This window comes from Littorina saxatilis, unplaced genomic scaffold (assembly GCF_037325665.1).
Source record: "Littorina saxatilis isolate snail1 unplaced genomic scaffold, US_GU_Lsax_2.0 scaffold_315, whole genome shotgun sequence".
NCBI classification, from domain to species: domain Eukaryota; kingdom Metazoa; phylum Mollusca; class Gastropoda; order Littorinimorpha; family Littorinidae; genus Littorina; species Littorina saxatilis.
The window spans coordinates 97,641-114,698 of record NW_027128149.1 but is presented as its reverse complement, the minus strand read 5'-3'; the positions used below and the strand labels follow the sequence as shown (position 1 = coordinate 114,698).

The following is a 17,058-nucleotide window of genomic DNA, read 5'->3' as shown; positions in this document are numbered from 1 at the left end:
CTGCTGTGTGTGTGACAAGGTGGAGAGAGAATCCACTAAAGGTGTCCCTGCTGTGTGTGTGACAAGGTGGAGAGAGAATCCAGTAAAGGTGTCCCTGCTGTGTGTGTCACAAGGTGGAGAGAGAATCCACTAATGGTGTCCCTGCTGTGTGTGTCACAAGGTGGAGAGAGAATCCACTAATGGTGTCCCTGCTGTGTGTGTGACAAGGTGGACAGAGAATCCACTAAAGGTGTCCCTGCTGTGTGTGTGTGACAAGGTGGAGAGAGAATCCAGTAAAGGTGTCCCTGCTGTGTGTGTGTGACAAGGTGGAGAGAGAATCCAGTAAAGGTGTCCCTGCTGTGTGTGTGACAAGGTGGAGAGAGAATCCAGTAAAGGTGTCCCTGCTGTGTGTGTGACAAGGTGGAGAGAGAATCCAGTAAAGGTGTCCCTGCTGTGTGTGTGTGACAAGGTGGAGAGAGAATCCAGTAAAGGTGTCCCTGCTGTGTGTGTGACAAGGTGGAGAGAGAATCCAGTAAAGGTGTCCCTGCTGTGTGTGTGACAAGGTGGAGAGAGAATCCAGTAAAGGTGTCCCTGCTGTGTGTGTGACAAGGTGGAGAGAGAATCCAGTAAAGGTGTCCCTGCTGTGTGTGTGTGACAAGGTGGAGAGAGAATCCAGTAAAGGTGTCCCTGCTGTGTGTGTGACAAGGTGGAGAGAGAATCCAGTAAAGGTGTCCCTGCTGTGTGTGTGTGACAAGGTGGAGAGAGACTCCAGTAAAGGTGTCCCTGCTGTGTGTGTGACAAGGTGGAGAGAGAATCCAGTAAAGGTGTCCCTGCTGTGTGTGTGACAAGGTGGAGAGAGAATCCAGTAAAGGTGTCCCTGCTGTGTGTGTGTGACAAGGTGGAGAGAGAATCCAGTAAAGGTGTCCCTGCTGTGTGTGTGACAAGGTGGAGAGAGAATCCAGTAAAGGTGTCCCTGCTGTGTGTGTGTGACAAGGTGGACAGAGAATCCACTAAAGGTGTCCCTGCTGTGTGTGTGTGTGACAAGGTGGAGAGAGAATCCACTAAAGGTGTCCCTGCTGTGTGTGTGTGACAAGGTGGAGAGAGAATCCAGTAAAGGTGTCCCTGCTGTGTGTGTGACAAGGTGGACAGAGAATCCACTAAAGGTGTCCCTGCTGTGTGTGTGTGTGACAAGGTGGAGAGAGAATCCACTAAAGGTGTCCCTGCTGTGTGTGTGACAAGGTGGAGAGAGAATCCAGTAAAGGTGTCCCTGCTGTGTGTGTGTGACAAGGTGGAGAGAGAATCCACTAAAGGTGTCCCTGCTGTGTGTGTGACAAGGTGGAGAGAGAATCCACTAATGGTGTCCCTGCTGTGTGTGTGACAAGGTGGAGAGAGAATCCAGTAAAGGTGTCCCTGCTGTGTGTGTGTGACAAGGTGGACAGAGAATCCACTAAAGGTGTCCCTGCTGTGTGTGTGTGACAAGGTGGAGAGAGAATCCACTAATGGTGTCCCTGCTGTGTGTGTGTGACAAGGTGGAGAGAGAATCCAGTAAAGGTGTCCCTGCTGTGTGTGTGTGACAAGGTGGAGAGAGAATCCACTAAAGGTGTCCCTGCTGTGTGTGTGACAAGGTGGACAGAGAATCCAGTAAAGGTGTCCCTGCTGTGTGTGTGACAAGGTGGACAGAGAATCCACTAAAGGTGTCCCTGCTGTGTGTGTGTGACAAGGTGGAGAGAGAATCCAGTAAAGGTGTCTTTGCTGTGTGTGTGACAAGGTGGACAGAGAATCCACTAAAGGTGTCCCTGCTGTGTGTGTGTGACAAGGTGGACAGAGACTCCAGTAAAGGTGTCCCTGCTGTGTGTGTTACAAGGTGGAGAAAGAATCCACTAAAGGTGTCCCTGCTGTGTGTGTGTGACAAGGTGGAGAGAGACTCCAGTAAAGGTGTCCCTGCTGTGTGTGTGACAAGGTGGAGAGAGAATCCACTAAAGGTGTCCCTGCTGTGTGTGTGACAAGGTGGAGAGAGAATCCAGTAAAGGTGTCCCTGCTGTGTGTGTCACAAGGTGGAGAGAGAATCCACTAATGGTGTCCCTGCTGTGTGTGTCACAAGGTGGAGAGAGAATCCACTAATGGTGTCCCTGCTGTGTGTGTGACAAGGTGGACAGAGAATCCACTAAAGGTGTCCCTGCTGTGTGTGTGTGACAAGGTGGAGAGAGAATCCACTAATGGTGTCCCTGCTGTGTGTGTGACAAGGTGGAGAGAGAATCCAGTAAAGGTGTCCCTGCTGTGTGTGTGACAAGGTGGAGAGAGACTCCAGTAAAGGTGTCCCTGCTGTGTGTGTGACAAGGTGGAGAGAGAATCCAGTAAAGGTGTCCCTGCTGTGTGTGTGTGACAAGGTGGAGAGAGAATCCAGTAAAGGTGTCCCTGCTGTGTGTGTGACAAGGTGGAGAGAGAATCCAGTAAAGGTGTCCCTGCTGTGTGTGTGTGACAAGGTGGAGAGAGAATCCAGTAAAGGTGTCCCTGCTGTGTGTGTGTGACAAGGTGGAGAGAGAATGCAGTAAAGGTGTCCCTGCTGTGTGTGTGACAAGGTGGAGAGAGAATCCAGTAAAGGTGTCCCTGCTGTGTGTGTGTGTGACAAGGTGGAGAGAGAATCCAGTAAAGGTGTCCCTGCTGTGTGTGTGTGACAAGGTGGAGAGAGAATCCAGTAAAGGTGTCCCTGCTGTGTGTGTGACAAGGTGGAGAAAGAATCCAGTAAAGGTGTCCCTGCTGTGTGTGTGTGTGACAAGGTGGAGAGAGAATCCAGTAAAGGTGTCCCTGCTGTGTGTGTGTGACAAGGTGGAGAAAGAATCCAGTAAAGGTGTCCCTGCTGTGTGTGTGACAAGGTGGAGAGAGAATACAGTAAAGGTGTCCCTGCTGTGTGTGTGTGACAAGGTGGAGAGAGAATCCAGTAAAGGTGTCCCTGCTGTGTGTGTGACAAGGTGGAGAGAGAATCCAGTAAAGGTGTCCCTGCTGTGTGTGTGTGACAAGGTGGAGAGAGAATCCAGTAAAGGTGTCCCTGCTGTGTGTGTGACAAGGTGGAGAGAGAATCCAGTAAAGGTGTCCCTGCTGTGTGTGTGTGACAAGGTGGAGAGAGAATCCAGTAAAGGTGTCCCTGCTGTGTGTGTGTGACAAGGTGGAGAGAGAATCCAGTAAAGGTGTCCCTGCTGTGTGTGTGACAAGGTGGAGAGAGAATCCAGTAAAGGTGTCCCTGCTGTGTGTGTGACAAGGTGGACAGAGACTCCAGTAAAGGTGTCCCTGCTGTGTGTGTGTGTGACAAGGTGGAGAGAGAATCCAGTAAAGGTGTCCCTGCTGTGTGTGTGTGACAAGGTGGAGAGAGAATCCAGTAAAGGTGTCCCTGCTGTGTGTGTGACAAGGTGGACAGAGAATCCACTAAAGGTGTCCCTGCTGTGTGTGTGTGTGACAAGGTGGAGAGAGAATCCACTAAAGGTGTCCCTGCTGTGTGTGTGACAAGGTGGAGAGAGAATCCACTAAAGGTGTCCCTGCTGTGTGTGTGTGACAAGGTGGAGAGAGAATCCACTAAAGGTGTCCCTGCTGTGTGTGTGACAAGGTGGACAGAGAATCCAGTAAAGGTGTCCCTGCTGTGTGTGTGACAAGGTGGAGAGAGAATCCACTAAAGGTGTCCCTGCTGTGTGTGTGTGACAAGGTGGAGAGAGAATCCACTAAAGGTGTCCCTGCTGTGTGTGTGACAAGGTGGACAGAGAATCCAGTAAAGGTGTCCCTGCTGTGTGTGTGACAAGGTGGAGAGAGAATCCAGTAAAGGTGTCCCTGCTGTGTGTGTGACAAGGTGGACAGAGAATCCACTAAAGGTGTCCCTGCTGTGTGTGTGTGTGACAAGGTGGAGAGAGAATCCACTAAAGGTGTCCCTGCTGTGTGTGTGTGACAAGGTGGAGAGAGAATCCAGTAAAGGTGTCCCTGCTGTGTGTGTGACAAGGTGGACAGAGAATCCACTAAAGGTGTCCCTGCTGTGTGTGTGTGTGACAAGGTGGAGAGAGAATCCACTAAAGGTGTCCCTGCTGTGTGTGTGACAAGGTGGAGAGAGAATCCACTAAAGGTGTCCCTGCTGTGTGTGTGTGACAAGGTGGAGAGAGAATCCACTAAAGGTGTCCCTGCTGTGTGTGTGACAAGGTGGACAGAGAATCCAGTAAAGGTGTCCCTGCTGTGTGTGTGACAAGGTGGAGAGAGAATCCACTAAAGGTGTCCCTGCTGTGTGTGTGTGACAAGGTGGAGAGAGAATCCACTAAAGGTGTCCCTGCTGTGTGTGTGACAAGGTGGACAGAGAATCCAGTAAAGGTGTCCCTGCTGTGTGTGTGACAAGGTGGAGAGAGAATCCAGTAAAGGTGTCCCTGCTGTGTGTGTGACAAGGTGGAGAGAGAATCCACTAAAGGTGTCCCTGCTGTGTGTGTGACAAGGTGGAGAGAGAATCCACTAATGGTGTCCCTGCTGTGTGTGTGACAAGGTGGAGAGAGAATCCACTAATGGTGTCCCTGCTGTGTGTGTGACAAGGTGGAGAGAGAATCCACTAATGGTGTCCCTGCTGTGTGTGTGACAAGGTGGAGAGAGAATCCACTAATGGTGTCCCTGCTGTGTGTGTGACAAGGTGGAGAGAGAATCCACTAAAGGTGTCCCTGCTGTGTGTGTGTGACAAGGTGGACAGAGAATCCACTAAAGGTGTCCCTGCTGTGTGTGTGTGACAAGGTGGAGAGAGAATCCACTAATGGTGTCCCTGCTGTGTGTGTGTGACAAGGTGGAGAGAGAATCCAGTAAAGGTGTCCCTGCTGTGTGTGTGACAAGGTGGAGAGAGAATCCAGTAAAGGTGTCCCTGCTGTGTGTGTGACAAGGTGGAGAGAGAATCCACTAAAGGTGTCCCTGCTGTGTGTGTGTGACAAGGTGGAGAGAGAATCCACTAAAGGTGTCCCTGCTGTGTGTGTGACAAGGTGGAGAGAGAATCCACTAATGGTGTCCCTGCTGTGTGTGTGACAAGGTGGAGAGAGAATCCACTAAAGGTGTCCCTGCTGTGTGTGTGTGACAAGGTGGACAGAGAATCCACTAAAGGTGTCCCTGCTGTGTGTGTGTGACAAGGTGGAGAGAGAATCCACTAATGGTGTCCCTGCTGTGTGTGTGTGACAAGGTGGAGAGAGAATCCAGTAAAGGTGTCCCTGCTGTGTGTGTGACAAGGTGGAGAGAGAATCCAGTAAAGGTGTCCCTGCTGTGTGTGTGACAAGGTGGAGAGAGAATCCACTAAAGGTGTCCCTGCTGTGTGTGTGTGACAAGGTGGAGAGAGAATCCACTAAAGGTGTCCCTGCTGTGTGTGTGACAAGGTGGACAGAGAATCCAGTAAAGGTGTCCCTGCTGTGTGTGTGACAAGGTGGACAGAGAATCCACTAAAGGTGTCCCTGCTGTGTGTGTGTGACAAGGTGGAGAGAGAATCCAGTAAAGGTGTCTTTGCTGTGTGTGTGACAAGGTGGACAGAGAATCCACTAAAGGTGTCCCTGCTGTGTGTGTGTGTGTGACAAGGTGGAGAGAGAATCCACTAAAGGTGTCCCTGCTGTGTGTGTGTGACAAGGTGGACAGAGACTCCAGTAAAGGTGTCCCTGCTGTGTGTGTGACAAGGTGGAGAGAGAATCCACTAAAGGTGTCCCTGCTGTGTGTGTGTGACAAGGTGGAGAGAGAATCCACTAAAGGTGTCCCTGCTGTGTGTGTGACAAGGTGGACAGAGAATCCAGTAAAGGTGTCCCTGCTGTGTGTGTGTGACAAGGTGGAGAGAGAATCCAGTAAAGGTGTCCCTGCTGTGTGTGTGACAAGGTGGAGAGAGAATCCACTAAAGGTGTCCCTGCTGTGTGTGTGTCACTAGGTGGGGCCATACCAGCAGAGATTGCCAAACTTGACGGAAGAAACGCTGCCGGGGCTACCATTGGTTTCGTTAACGGTAGGAACATAGCGCTTTTTGTGTGTGTTATTTGTGTGTGTTATTTGTGTGTGTTATTTGTGTGTGTTATTTGTGTTTTGCTGTTGTGCTAGTACAGACAGATAGTTGTTTTTCATTGCATGATTCAAGGAAAACCAAAAGCAAAATGAACAGCAGAAATGAATGGTTTTGACATGTCCAGAGTATGTACTGCATGTAGTAATTATACTGACAGCCAAACCCCTCAAACGTTAGGAGTATGTAGTGCATGTAGTAATTATACTGACAGCCAAACCCCTCAAACGTTCAGAGTATGTAGTGCATGTAGTAATTATACTGACAGCCAAACCCCTCAAATGTTAGGAGTATGTAGTGCATGTAGTAATTATACTGACAGCCAAACCCCTCAAACGTTAGGAGTATGTAGTGCATGTAGTAATTATACTGACAGCCAAACCCCTCAAACGTTCAGAGTATGTACTGCATGTAGTAATTATACTGACAGCCAAACCCCTCAAACGTTCAGAGTATGAACTGCATGTTGTAATGATACTGACAGCCAAACCCCTCAAACGTTCAGAGTATGTACTGCATGTAGTAATTATACTGACAGCCAAACCCCTCAAACGTTCATAGTATGTACTGCATGTAGTAATTATACTGACAGCCAAACCCCTCAAATGTTCAGAGTATGTACTGCATGTAGTAATTATACTGACAGCCAAACCCCTCAAACGTTCATAGTATGTAGTGCATGTAGTAATTATACTGACAGCCAAACCCCTCAAACGTTCAGAGTATGAACTGCATGTAGTAATGATACTGACAGCCAAACCCCTCAAACGTTCAGAGTATGTACTGCATGTAGTAATTATACTGACAGCCAAACCCCTCAAACGTTCAGAGTATGTACTGCATGTAGTAATTATACTGACAGCCAAACCCCTCAAATGTTCAGAGTATGTACTGCATGTAGTAATGATACTGACAGCCAAACCCCTCAAATGTTCAGAGTATGTAGTGCATGTAGTAATTATACTGACAGCCAAACCCCTCAAACGTTCAGAGTATGTACTGCATGTAGTAATTATACTGACAGCCAAACCCCTCAAACGTTCAGAGTATGAACTGCATGTAGTAATGATACTGACAGCCAAACCCCTCAAACGTTCAGAGTATGTACTGCATGTAGTAATGATACTGACAGCCAAACCCCTCAAACGTTCAGAGTATGTACTGCATGTTGTAATGATACTGACAGCCAAACCCCTCAAACGTTCAGAGTATGTAGTGCATGTAGTATTATACTGACAGCCAAACCCCTCAAACGTTCAGAGTATGTAGTGCATGTAGTATTATACTGACAGCCAAACCCCTCAAACGTTCAGAGTATGAACTGCATGTTGTAATGATACTGACAGCCAAACCCCTCAAACGTTCAGAGTATGTAGTGCATGTAGTATTATACTGACAGCCAAACCCCTCAAACGTTCAGAGTATGTAGTGCATGTAGTATTATACTGACAGCCAAACCCCTCAAACGTTCAGAGTATGTACTGCATGTAGTAATTATACTGACAGCCAAACCCCTCAAACGTTCATAGTATGTACTGCATGTAGTAATTATACTGACAGCCAAACCCCTCAAATGTTCAGAGTATGTACTGCATGTAGTAATTATACTGACAGCCAAACCCCTCAAACGTTCATAGTATGTAGTGCATGTAGTAATTATACTGACAGCCAAACCCCTCAAATGTTCAGAGTATGTACTGCATGTAGTAATGATACTGACAGCCAAACCCCTCAAATGTTCAGAGTATGTACTGCATGTAGTAATGATACTGACAGCCAAACCCCTCAAACGTTCAGAGTATGTACTGCATGTAGTAATTATACTGACAGCCAAACCCCTCAAACGTTCATAGTATGTACTGCATGTAGTAATTATACTGACAGCCAAACCCCTCAAACGTTCAGAGTATGAACTGCATGTAGTATTATGATGCTGACAGCCTAACCCCTCAAACGTTCAGAGTATGTACTGCATGTAGTAATGATACTGACAGCCAAACCCCTCAAACGTTCAGAGTATGTACTGCATGTAGTAATTATACTGACAGCCAAACCCCTCAAACGTTCAGAGTATGAACTGCATGTAGTAATTATACTGACAGCCAAACCCCTCAAACGTTCAGAGTATGAACTGCATGTTGTAATTATACTGACAGCCAAACCCCTCAAACGTTCCAATGACCAGCCTGAATAATAAGTCCTTGTTGACGCCTAACATGTTTGAATAATAAGTCCTTGTTGACGCCTAACATGTTTGAATAATAACTCCTTGTTGACTAACATGTTTGAATAATAAGTCCTTGTTGATGCCTAACATGTTTGAATAATAAGTCCTTGTTGACGCCTAACATGTTTGAATAATAACTCCTTGTTGACTAACATGTTTGAATAATAAGTCCTTGTTGATGCCTAACATGTTTGAATAATAAGTCCTTGTTGACGCCTAACATGTTTGAATAATAAGTCCTTGTTGACTAACATGTTTGAATAATAAGTCCTTGTTGACTAACATGTTTGAATAATAAGTCCTTGTTGACGCCTAACATGTTTGAATAATAAGTCCTTGTTGACTAACATGTTTGAATAATAAGTCCTTGTTGATGACTAACATGTTTGAATAATAAGTCCTTGTTGACGCCTAACAAGTTTGAATAATAAGTCCTTGTTGATGCCTAACATGTTTGACATTGACCCCATTTTAACCCTTACATTGGTGCAATTGTGTAACACATGTTAGATAGCCACTGGTTAATTAACAGAGAGAAAAATAAAGAAAAACGGTCAAATAGGTTTTCGCATCCATGGGAGGTAATCGGAACCGACCAAACAGACTGAGCCAGTAGCGCGACATATGTCGTGACAACCAGGTGACAGTATACGTAAAGTAGCGCGACATATGTTGCGACAACCAGCCTAAGGGTTAATAGTGCATCGCCCAGCTATAGTCAAGGGTCAACCCGACGGGGTTGGGTTAGAGATGATGTTTTTCAGAAAGCTTATTCAGTTTACAGCCGATGTTCGGTAAACAAAAAATGGCTCCGTTGTACCGCTTTTGAGTGAGGAGCGTCTTTGTAACCTAACCCATATTCTGCAAAAAACGCAGTTTTGACGCAGGGGGTATGTTACAAATAAACGTCGTATACTTCGTTTTGGTAAACAAACGTGTAAATTATACATTAAGCAAAAGCTAAGACTTTGTTCTATCAGGCAATATACAAACAACATTCTTCCTATTTATACTTTTAGACATTAACCTGCGAGTACAACATCGTGTTGAGAAAATCAAAATATGTCAATTTCTTCCAAACGATAAGTAAAGATAATTCAGTCCCAGGTTAATATTGCAATCATAAATACACACCCAAGTCGATTTTTCTTATAGATGCACTGACTTGGCATCATATTGGTTAGTTCCATTTGGCAGACACCAGCCATATGAAACAAAATTGAGTCAATGTGCATCAGCTGCAAAAAAGAGAAAAAGATCGACTGGGGAAAAAAGCTGACATAAACACAGCCCTGGAAGAAGATAGTTTTGTCCTGCCAGATGTCATTTGATGCATCATACGAAAGATGAAACTGTTGTAAATAAATATGTGTTTGATAAACGGATATTGTTGATTTCTAATTGTTCACTTCCGGTTTTGTCCCCTAATATGAACCACCTTCAACAAATAAAAGAAAAGATAAAAGACGGTTTCAGTCATTCATTAAAAATCTTACTGAAAATGACCTATAACTAGCCCTGGAGATTTATAAAAAAAATGATACAGTCTTATTTACGTGAAAGTTGATAATTTCGATTATTTTCTCTCTGTTTTTGATTTCTTTTTTTAAGTTTCCTCTTGTGTTTTAAATAAAGTTCTTCTCAAACCCAAACCTGTAAATCTGAAGCATATTTCAATTAGTCTGACTTGCATACTAGGTTGCAAGTTGTATCATGTTATTTTGAAGTAAACGGGGCTTTTTACAGTGATTCCCAAAGGTCTCATCACTGGTCCATATTACGCGACCAGGCCCCTAATATATGGACCAGTTGTGAATTTTTTTCTGTATTTGATTTTTAGTGAATGACTGAAAAAGCTAATTCTCTCTAATTAGTCGTCAAGATTTACGAAAAAGAGAACAACTACGAAACACAAAATGAAACTGCTTTGCAAGAGAAAAATCTAGTTAGCAGCGTGAAACAAAAAGTGGTCCATATTAGGGTCCCTTCCTCTGTTAGGATGCACTATAACATGTTTTACTTACTTCCAATTAAAACTGTATAGTTGTAATTTATGCCTTGCATATTTTCAAATGATTTGAATGAAACACCCAAAGCGGCGACTTTGCAGATAACGATATTTTGAAGAAACAAAAGTACGTCATCACTACATAAACACGAACAACGTGACGTCATTTTAATTGACGTCAATATATGTATGATTACCTTACCTTTCCAATGATATGCCGTTGAAGAATGTTAGACAAGCGGTTCAACTTCTATATCCGTTTAATGAACTCAACCCTCTAAACAGGAATAGTAAGCACAAAGAAGGAAAATACGCACACAAAACCACGTTTTTCTCAAAAGCGGTATAACGAATAGCCCCAGGACTCTAGATTTAGAATTATATTGTTAAAATCTGTCAAAAAAGTGTGGTAGCAACCCCAACCCCGTCGGGTTGACCCAAGTGGTCTCTGGCCGACAGACTATAAGGGCGTGTTGATCAGTCCAAACAAGACCCAAGTTAGGTTGACCCTCATCAAATTTCAAGGTCAAATGGGGACAAAAGTAACAAATTAAAAACTATCATGTTCTTTTTATATTTAGTCAAGTTTTGACTAAATATTTTAACGTAGAGGGGGGAATCGAGCCGAGGGTCGTGGTGTATGTGTGTGTGTGTGTGTGTGTGTGTGTGTGTCTGTCTGTCTGTCTGTCTGTCTGTCTGTCTGTCTGTGTGTGTGTGTGTGTGTGTGTAGAGCGATTCAGACTAAACTACTGGACCGATCTTTATGAAATTTGACATGAGAGTTCCTGGGTATGAAATCCCCGAACGTTTTTTTCATTTTTTTGATAAATGTCTTTGATGACGTCATATCCGGCTTTTCGTGAAAGTTGAGGCGGCACTGTCACGCCCTCATTTTTCAACCAAATTGATTGAAATTTTGGTCAAGTAATCTTCGACGAAGCCCGGACTTCGGTATTGCATTTCAGCTTGGTGGCTTAAAAATTAATTAATGACTTTGGTCATTAAAAATCTGAAAATTGTAAAAAAAAATAAAAATTTATAAAACGATCCAAATTTACGTTTATCTTATTCTACATCATTTGCTGATTCCAAAAACATATAAATATGTTATATTCGGATTAAAAACAAGCTCTGAAAATTAAATATATAAAAATTATTATCAAAATTAAATTGTCGAAATCAATTTAAAAACACTTTCTTCTTATTCCTTGTCGGTTCCTGATTCCAAAAACATATAGATATGATATGTTAGGATTAAAAACACGCTCAGAAAGTTAAAACAAAGAGAGGGACAGAAAAGCGTGTTATATCCTTCTTAGCGCAACTACTACCCCGCTCTTCTTGTCAATTTCACTGCCTTTGCCATGAGCGGTGGACTGACGATGCTACGAGTATACGGTCTTGCTGAAAAATGGCATTGCGTTCAGTTTCATTCTGTGAGTTCGACAGCTACTTGACTAAATATTGTATTTTCGCTTTACGCGACTTGTTTGTTTTTAAGTAAGATTTGTGAAATGTCATATACTTCCTGGGTTTTATGACGTCCAGACAAGTCTTAACATTTTGTGTTGTTGTGGTTCAGTCTACATACTGTATTGTGTGCAGGGTGTGGGTCTACATACTACAGTGTGTCCGTGTACTGCGTGTCTACATACTACAGTGTTTGTACTGTGTGTCTACATACTACAGTGTGTCTGTATTTGTGAATGAATGCAAATGAGCTAATATGCTGTCATACAGGAATCAAACCCAACTCCAAATGTAGGTTCCCTCCACTGTATTATTCAGCTATGACAGCATACACACAAATACACACACTCATAAACATAAAGGTTAGGTACTCAAAAATCCAGTACTCACAGTTTTGTAGGCAAAAACAACTCGAGATTACAATCTCGTACACAATTGCACTAACAAAACTCTCTACCCTTCACTTAGGTAGAGAAATTTATACACAAACAGTCTGTGAACTCACAGGCACACAATATCTATTTTACGGGTATCGACCCACGGCTCGTGTGTAGTCCAAAAAACAGTTATAGTTCCTATTCCGGCAGACTTAAATTACCGTCTGGTCTGCCTACTAAACATTCCTTATATCTTAAGTAATTAAGATCTTGTAGACATATTTGAAGTTTGTTCATACACAGAATTACAAAGGGTCTTCTGGCCGTTCACTAGGAAATGTATTTAACTACTAATTCCTTCTACTGGCGACCTCGGCCTACTCAGTTTCTAACGCCCTGTGACCTCTATGGTCCAACTGTACGGACAACCCTAACCTTGCACTAGCTTCTCGAAATCCCGTCGAATCTCAGCTATGCGGGTCTATAGGCATGATACTTTGGCGGCTTCTCAGATCCTTCATACTGTCATCTGGTCGCTATCTTCCTTTCCGACCGGTTATATGACGCACTGCACAAACATAAATAGCGGACATCTTGTCGTAGATATTTGTCTGCTATGTTTACAGTTTACAGTGTTAGTCGATTCAACTTATGCGATAAACATTAGCGATATTCAAATGCTTATTCCATTTACCTGTTAAGTGCTTTACTCGGGCTTCCTTTCTCCCGGTCGATTACTGTGACAACACCTCTCTGTCCCCGGACAGTGGTTAAGTGTAACGATACCTTCGTTGTGATTTACAACGTCAACTCTCCTGGGTCAGTGAGCTGAATTGACAGTGGTTAAGTGTAACGATACCTTCGTTGCGATTTACAACGTCAACTCTCCTGGGTCAGTGAGCTGAATTGACAGTGGTTAAGTGTAACGATACCTTCGTTGTGATTTACAACGTCAACTCTCCTGGGTCAGTGAGCTGAATTGACAGTGGTTAAGTGTAACGATACCTTCGTTGTGATTTACAACGTCAACTCTCCTGGGTCAGTGAGCTGAATTGACAGTGGTTAAGTGTAACGATACCTTCGTTGTGATTTACAACGTCAACTCTCCTGGGTCAGTGAGCTGAATTGACAGTGGTTAAGTGTAACGATACCTTCGTTGTGATTTACAACGTCAACTCTCCTGGGTCAGTGAGCTGAATTGACAGTGGTTAAGTGTAACGATACCTTCGTTGTGATTTACAACGTCAACTCTCCTGGGTCAGTGAGCTGAATTGACAGTGTTTAAGTGTAACGATACCTTCGTTGTGATTTACAACGTCAACTCTCCTGGGTCAGTGAGCTGAATTGACAGTGGTTAAGTGTAACGATACCTTCGTTGCGATTTACAACGTCAACTCTCCTGGGTCAGTGAGCTGAATTGACAGTGGTTAAGTGTAACGATACCTTCGTTGTGATTTACAACGTCAACTCTCCTGGGTCAGTGAGCTGAATTGACAGTGGTTAAGTGTAACGATACCTTCGTTGCGATTTACAACGTCAACTCTCCTGGGTCAGTGAGCTGAATTGACAGTGGTTAAGTGTAACGATACCTTCGTTGCGATTTACAACGTCAACTCTCCTGGGTCAGTGAGCTGAATTGACAGTGGTTAAGTGTAACGATACCTTCGTTGTGATTTACAACGTCAACTCTCCTGGGTCAGTGAGCTGAATTGACAGTGGTTAAGTGTAACGATACCTTCGTTGCGATTTACAACGTCAACTCTCCTGGGTCAGTGAGCTGAATTGACAGTGGTTAAGTGTAACGATACCTTCGTTGCGATTTACAACGTCAACTCTCCTGGGTCAGTGAGCTGAATTGACAGTGGTTAAGTGTAACGATACCTTCGTTGCGATTTACAACGTCAACTCTCCTGGGTCAGTGAGCTGAATTGACAGTGGTTAAGTGTAACGATACCTTCGTTGCGATTTACAACGTCAACTCTCCTGGGTCAGTGAGCTGAATTGACAGTGGTTAAGTGTAACGATACCTTCGTTGCGATTTACAACGTCAACTCTCCTGGGTCAGTGAGCTGAATTGACAGTGGTTAAGTGTAACGATACCTTCGTTGCGATTTACAACGTCAACTCTCCTGGGTCAGTGAGCTGAATTGACAGTGGTTAAGTGTAACGATACCTTCGTTGCGATTTACAACGTCAACTCTCCTGGGTCAGTGAGCTGAATTGACAGTGCGTGCACCACACTTGGCTATGTCACGCTAGATCTCTGGTTAGCGCTTCTAAAAGCGTGGATGATATCACTGTCAAACTTTGCCTGTTAGTGTTATTCGTGATTTCCTTCACAGTATTGTGTGTAGGGTGTGTGTCTACATACTACAGTGTGTCTGTATTGTGTGCAGGGTTTGGCAGTCTGGGGTCGTGTGTGGAAGGACCGCTGGTGGGGTTTGTGTCCACGTACTACAGCTGGGGCAGTGTGTTTTACCTCATGACTGTGCTGTCTGCACTCGGGTCCCTCGCCGTCTTCAGAGCAGCCGCCGCAATCCCTAGAAAACAGCAGCAGGTCGTCATTCCAGAATCCACATTGGCTTGATACCGCAATCCCTAGAAAACAGCAGCAGGTCGTCATTCCAGAATCCACATTGGCTTGATACCGCAATCACTAGAAAACAGCAGCAGGTCGTCATTCCAGAATCCACATTGGCTTGATACATGACTGCATACATTTGTTGCTTGTCACATCGCTCCCGATCCCAGATACATCTGTCCTGTTCTTACTTCATAATTGACTAACCCTGTAATATGTGTGCTATTCCAAACTGTGGAATCGATTCTGTGATATGTGTTCTGTCATAACTTTATATTTGACTATAAAAAACGCTCGCGCTGGACCCGAGTACTCTTCAGACTGGCTCGCTCCCCCAGTATGAAAGTTTTTGTCTTGTGCACGTTTAAGACCAAGTGATTGCTCTGTGTGAATTACAGGCATTCCCTTTGCTAAATAAATACATTGCATGCGAGCCGAGGATGTGCGTGGTGACTGGCCTTTCTCTTTTATTTGATCACAGTGAAAAATATAATGCCGACCCTCTTCATAACTTAACACATGCCTGTGGTGTGAATGTTGTTTTCTGAAATTAAACTTGAGCGATTGTTCTGTGTGTGCTGATCTCTACAATCGAAGGGAAGTAACTCATTTTTTACCTAAGTTCAAGATTCGAAAGACCGCGTGTGTGATTTTACAAGCGATGAAGATGATTGCTGAGTTTGTGCTTATTCGAGCCTTTGTGATTCAGTGTTCAAATGTGGATTACCTACTTCTTTAATCGTCACTTACTGATTTAGGTGAGCCTAACTTTGATGTCTGTCGTTGTCTGTCTGGGGGAAAACGGCGCACCACTGTCGAGTTGTTTTTATGCGGCAACGCATGTAGCCTAGTGGTCTCTCTGGATGTCCAAGATCCGACCTCCTTCGCCACCTTTTATTCTAACAGTATCACCAACTTTGAAAATGGCAATTTCCATGCTGGTCAACTTGAGCCGAAGATCCTGCAGCAAACGACAGATCTGTAGCAGACGACTGATGAGACAGCCTTGTTCTATTGAACCATAGTTAGCAATCAATGCTCTAAAAGCGATAACAAATGAACAAAGCTATAAGCATACTGTTTTAGTGTAAGTTTTATTTCGTCGCTCAAGATTTTGAATCAGGATGTTCTTGGGATTGATCTAAGCGGTTGCACATGAAGCGTACCTCGTTACGACAACTTTACTAGAGTTGTGCGCCTTGAATCACTGTGTGTCCCTGTGGCTCTATCTCTCGAGCTCTCTGTCTCTCTTTCAGTCTCACCGAGACCAAATCCCCACCCGCTGGCTGGCTTGCAAATCATCTGGCATGCGATATGCATGCTTTTCTCGTCACTGTGTGACGTGTTCGGCGGTACTATCAGCCGAACAGCAGTTCTATCCCACCGCGAATTGCGCCCACCGTTAAGAGTCGTTTTTGTGGATTATTTGGCATTTAGGTCCCAGGTAACATTATGAAGTTTTAATACGATCAATCGGACCTATTATCAAGTTAGTGTATCAACTTTTGAAAGAACTGCGCCCAGTAGTTTCCCAGCAATCAGCTGTTAAGTCCAGACAGACAGACAGACAGACACACAATTAAAGTCTGTTGGACCCCAGTACTGCGTACTCGGGGATAATATATCTGTCAGTCCTATCCTAACTGTGAAATCCACTATTCTTGATACATCTGTGCTATCCTCACTGTGGAATCCTATAACCCTGTTTTTATGTCTATTTGAATTTGATGTAGCCGTTGTATGCCATTACGAGACAAATGTTTAGCTGTTTAGCTTATACTAAAGCAAAGAAACTGAAAAGGCAGGATGTATTAATGATGTATAAAGCGTTAGATGAATGTTGTATTTGAGTGTATGTGCTGCTGATGTATTAAAGCGTGAAATGTAAATATTGTTAACTGACCTTGACCTGTTTTGAATGCCAAGAGCAACAAGAGGCGAAGCCATCAAGGCTCACGTAAGAAATCGACAAACAGTAACACAAACTCAATCACACACACACACACACACACACACACACACACACAGAAAGAGCATAGGTGAAACTGTGCAAGAAAGCGAGACACTAGATCTAGATCTGTCTGTCTGCATGTTACATGTAGCCTACTTACAAGGACACGACTGCCAACTAGTCTCGGCGCGCTCAAAATAATAATGACCGAGACTGTCAGTACTTCCTTCGCGTGACGTCTAGCCCTCTTACGTCATAATGTGACGTCAATGTAATGTGACGTCTTCAAATGTTAGAGTTTCTACCACAGACATACACACGCACAGACGCACGCACGCACGCACGCACAGACAGACAAAGTTACGATCGCATAGGCTACACTTACGTGAGCCAAAAACGAAAGGAACCCTAAGAACCCTAAGAACCTTGACCTA

General features: G+C 44.2%; 1 protein-coding gene across 1 annotated transcript in view; it reads left to right on the top strand.

The window, feature by feature from the left end:
* LOC138956517 (uncharacterized) overlaps window positions 1-16,562 on the top strand; it is a 44,672-nt gene extending 28,110 nt beyond the window's left edge. The window contains exons 5-6 of the mRNA XM_070327853.1: window positions 5,882-5,956; window positions 14,489-16,562. Of these exons, the coding sequence (XP_070183954.1) occupies window positions 5,882-5,956; window positions 14,489-14,679 (266 nt within the window). The 3' untranslated portion in view covers window positions 14,680-16,562. The remainder of the gene's footprint in view (window positions 1-5,881; window positions 5,957-14,488) is intronic.
* The last annotated feature ends 496 nt before the right edge of the window (window positions 16,563-17,058 follow it).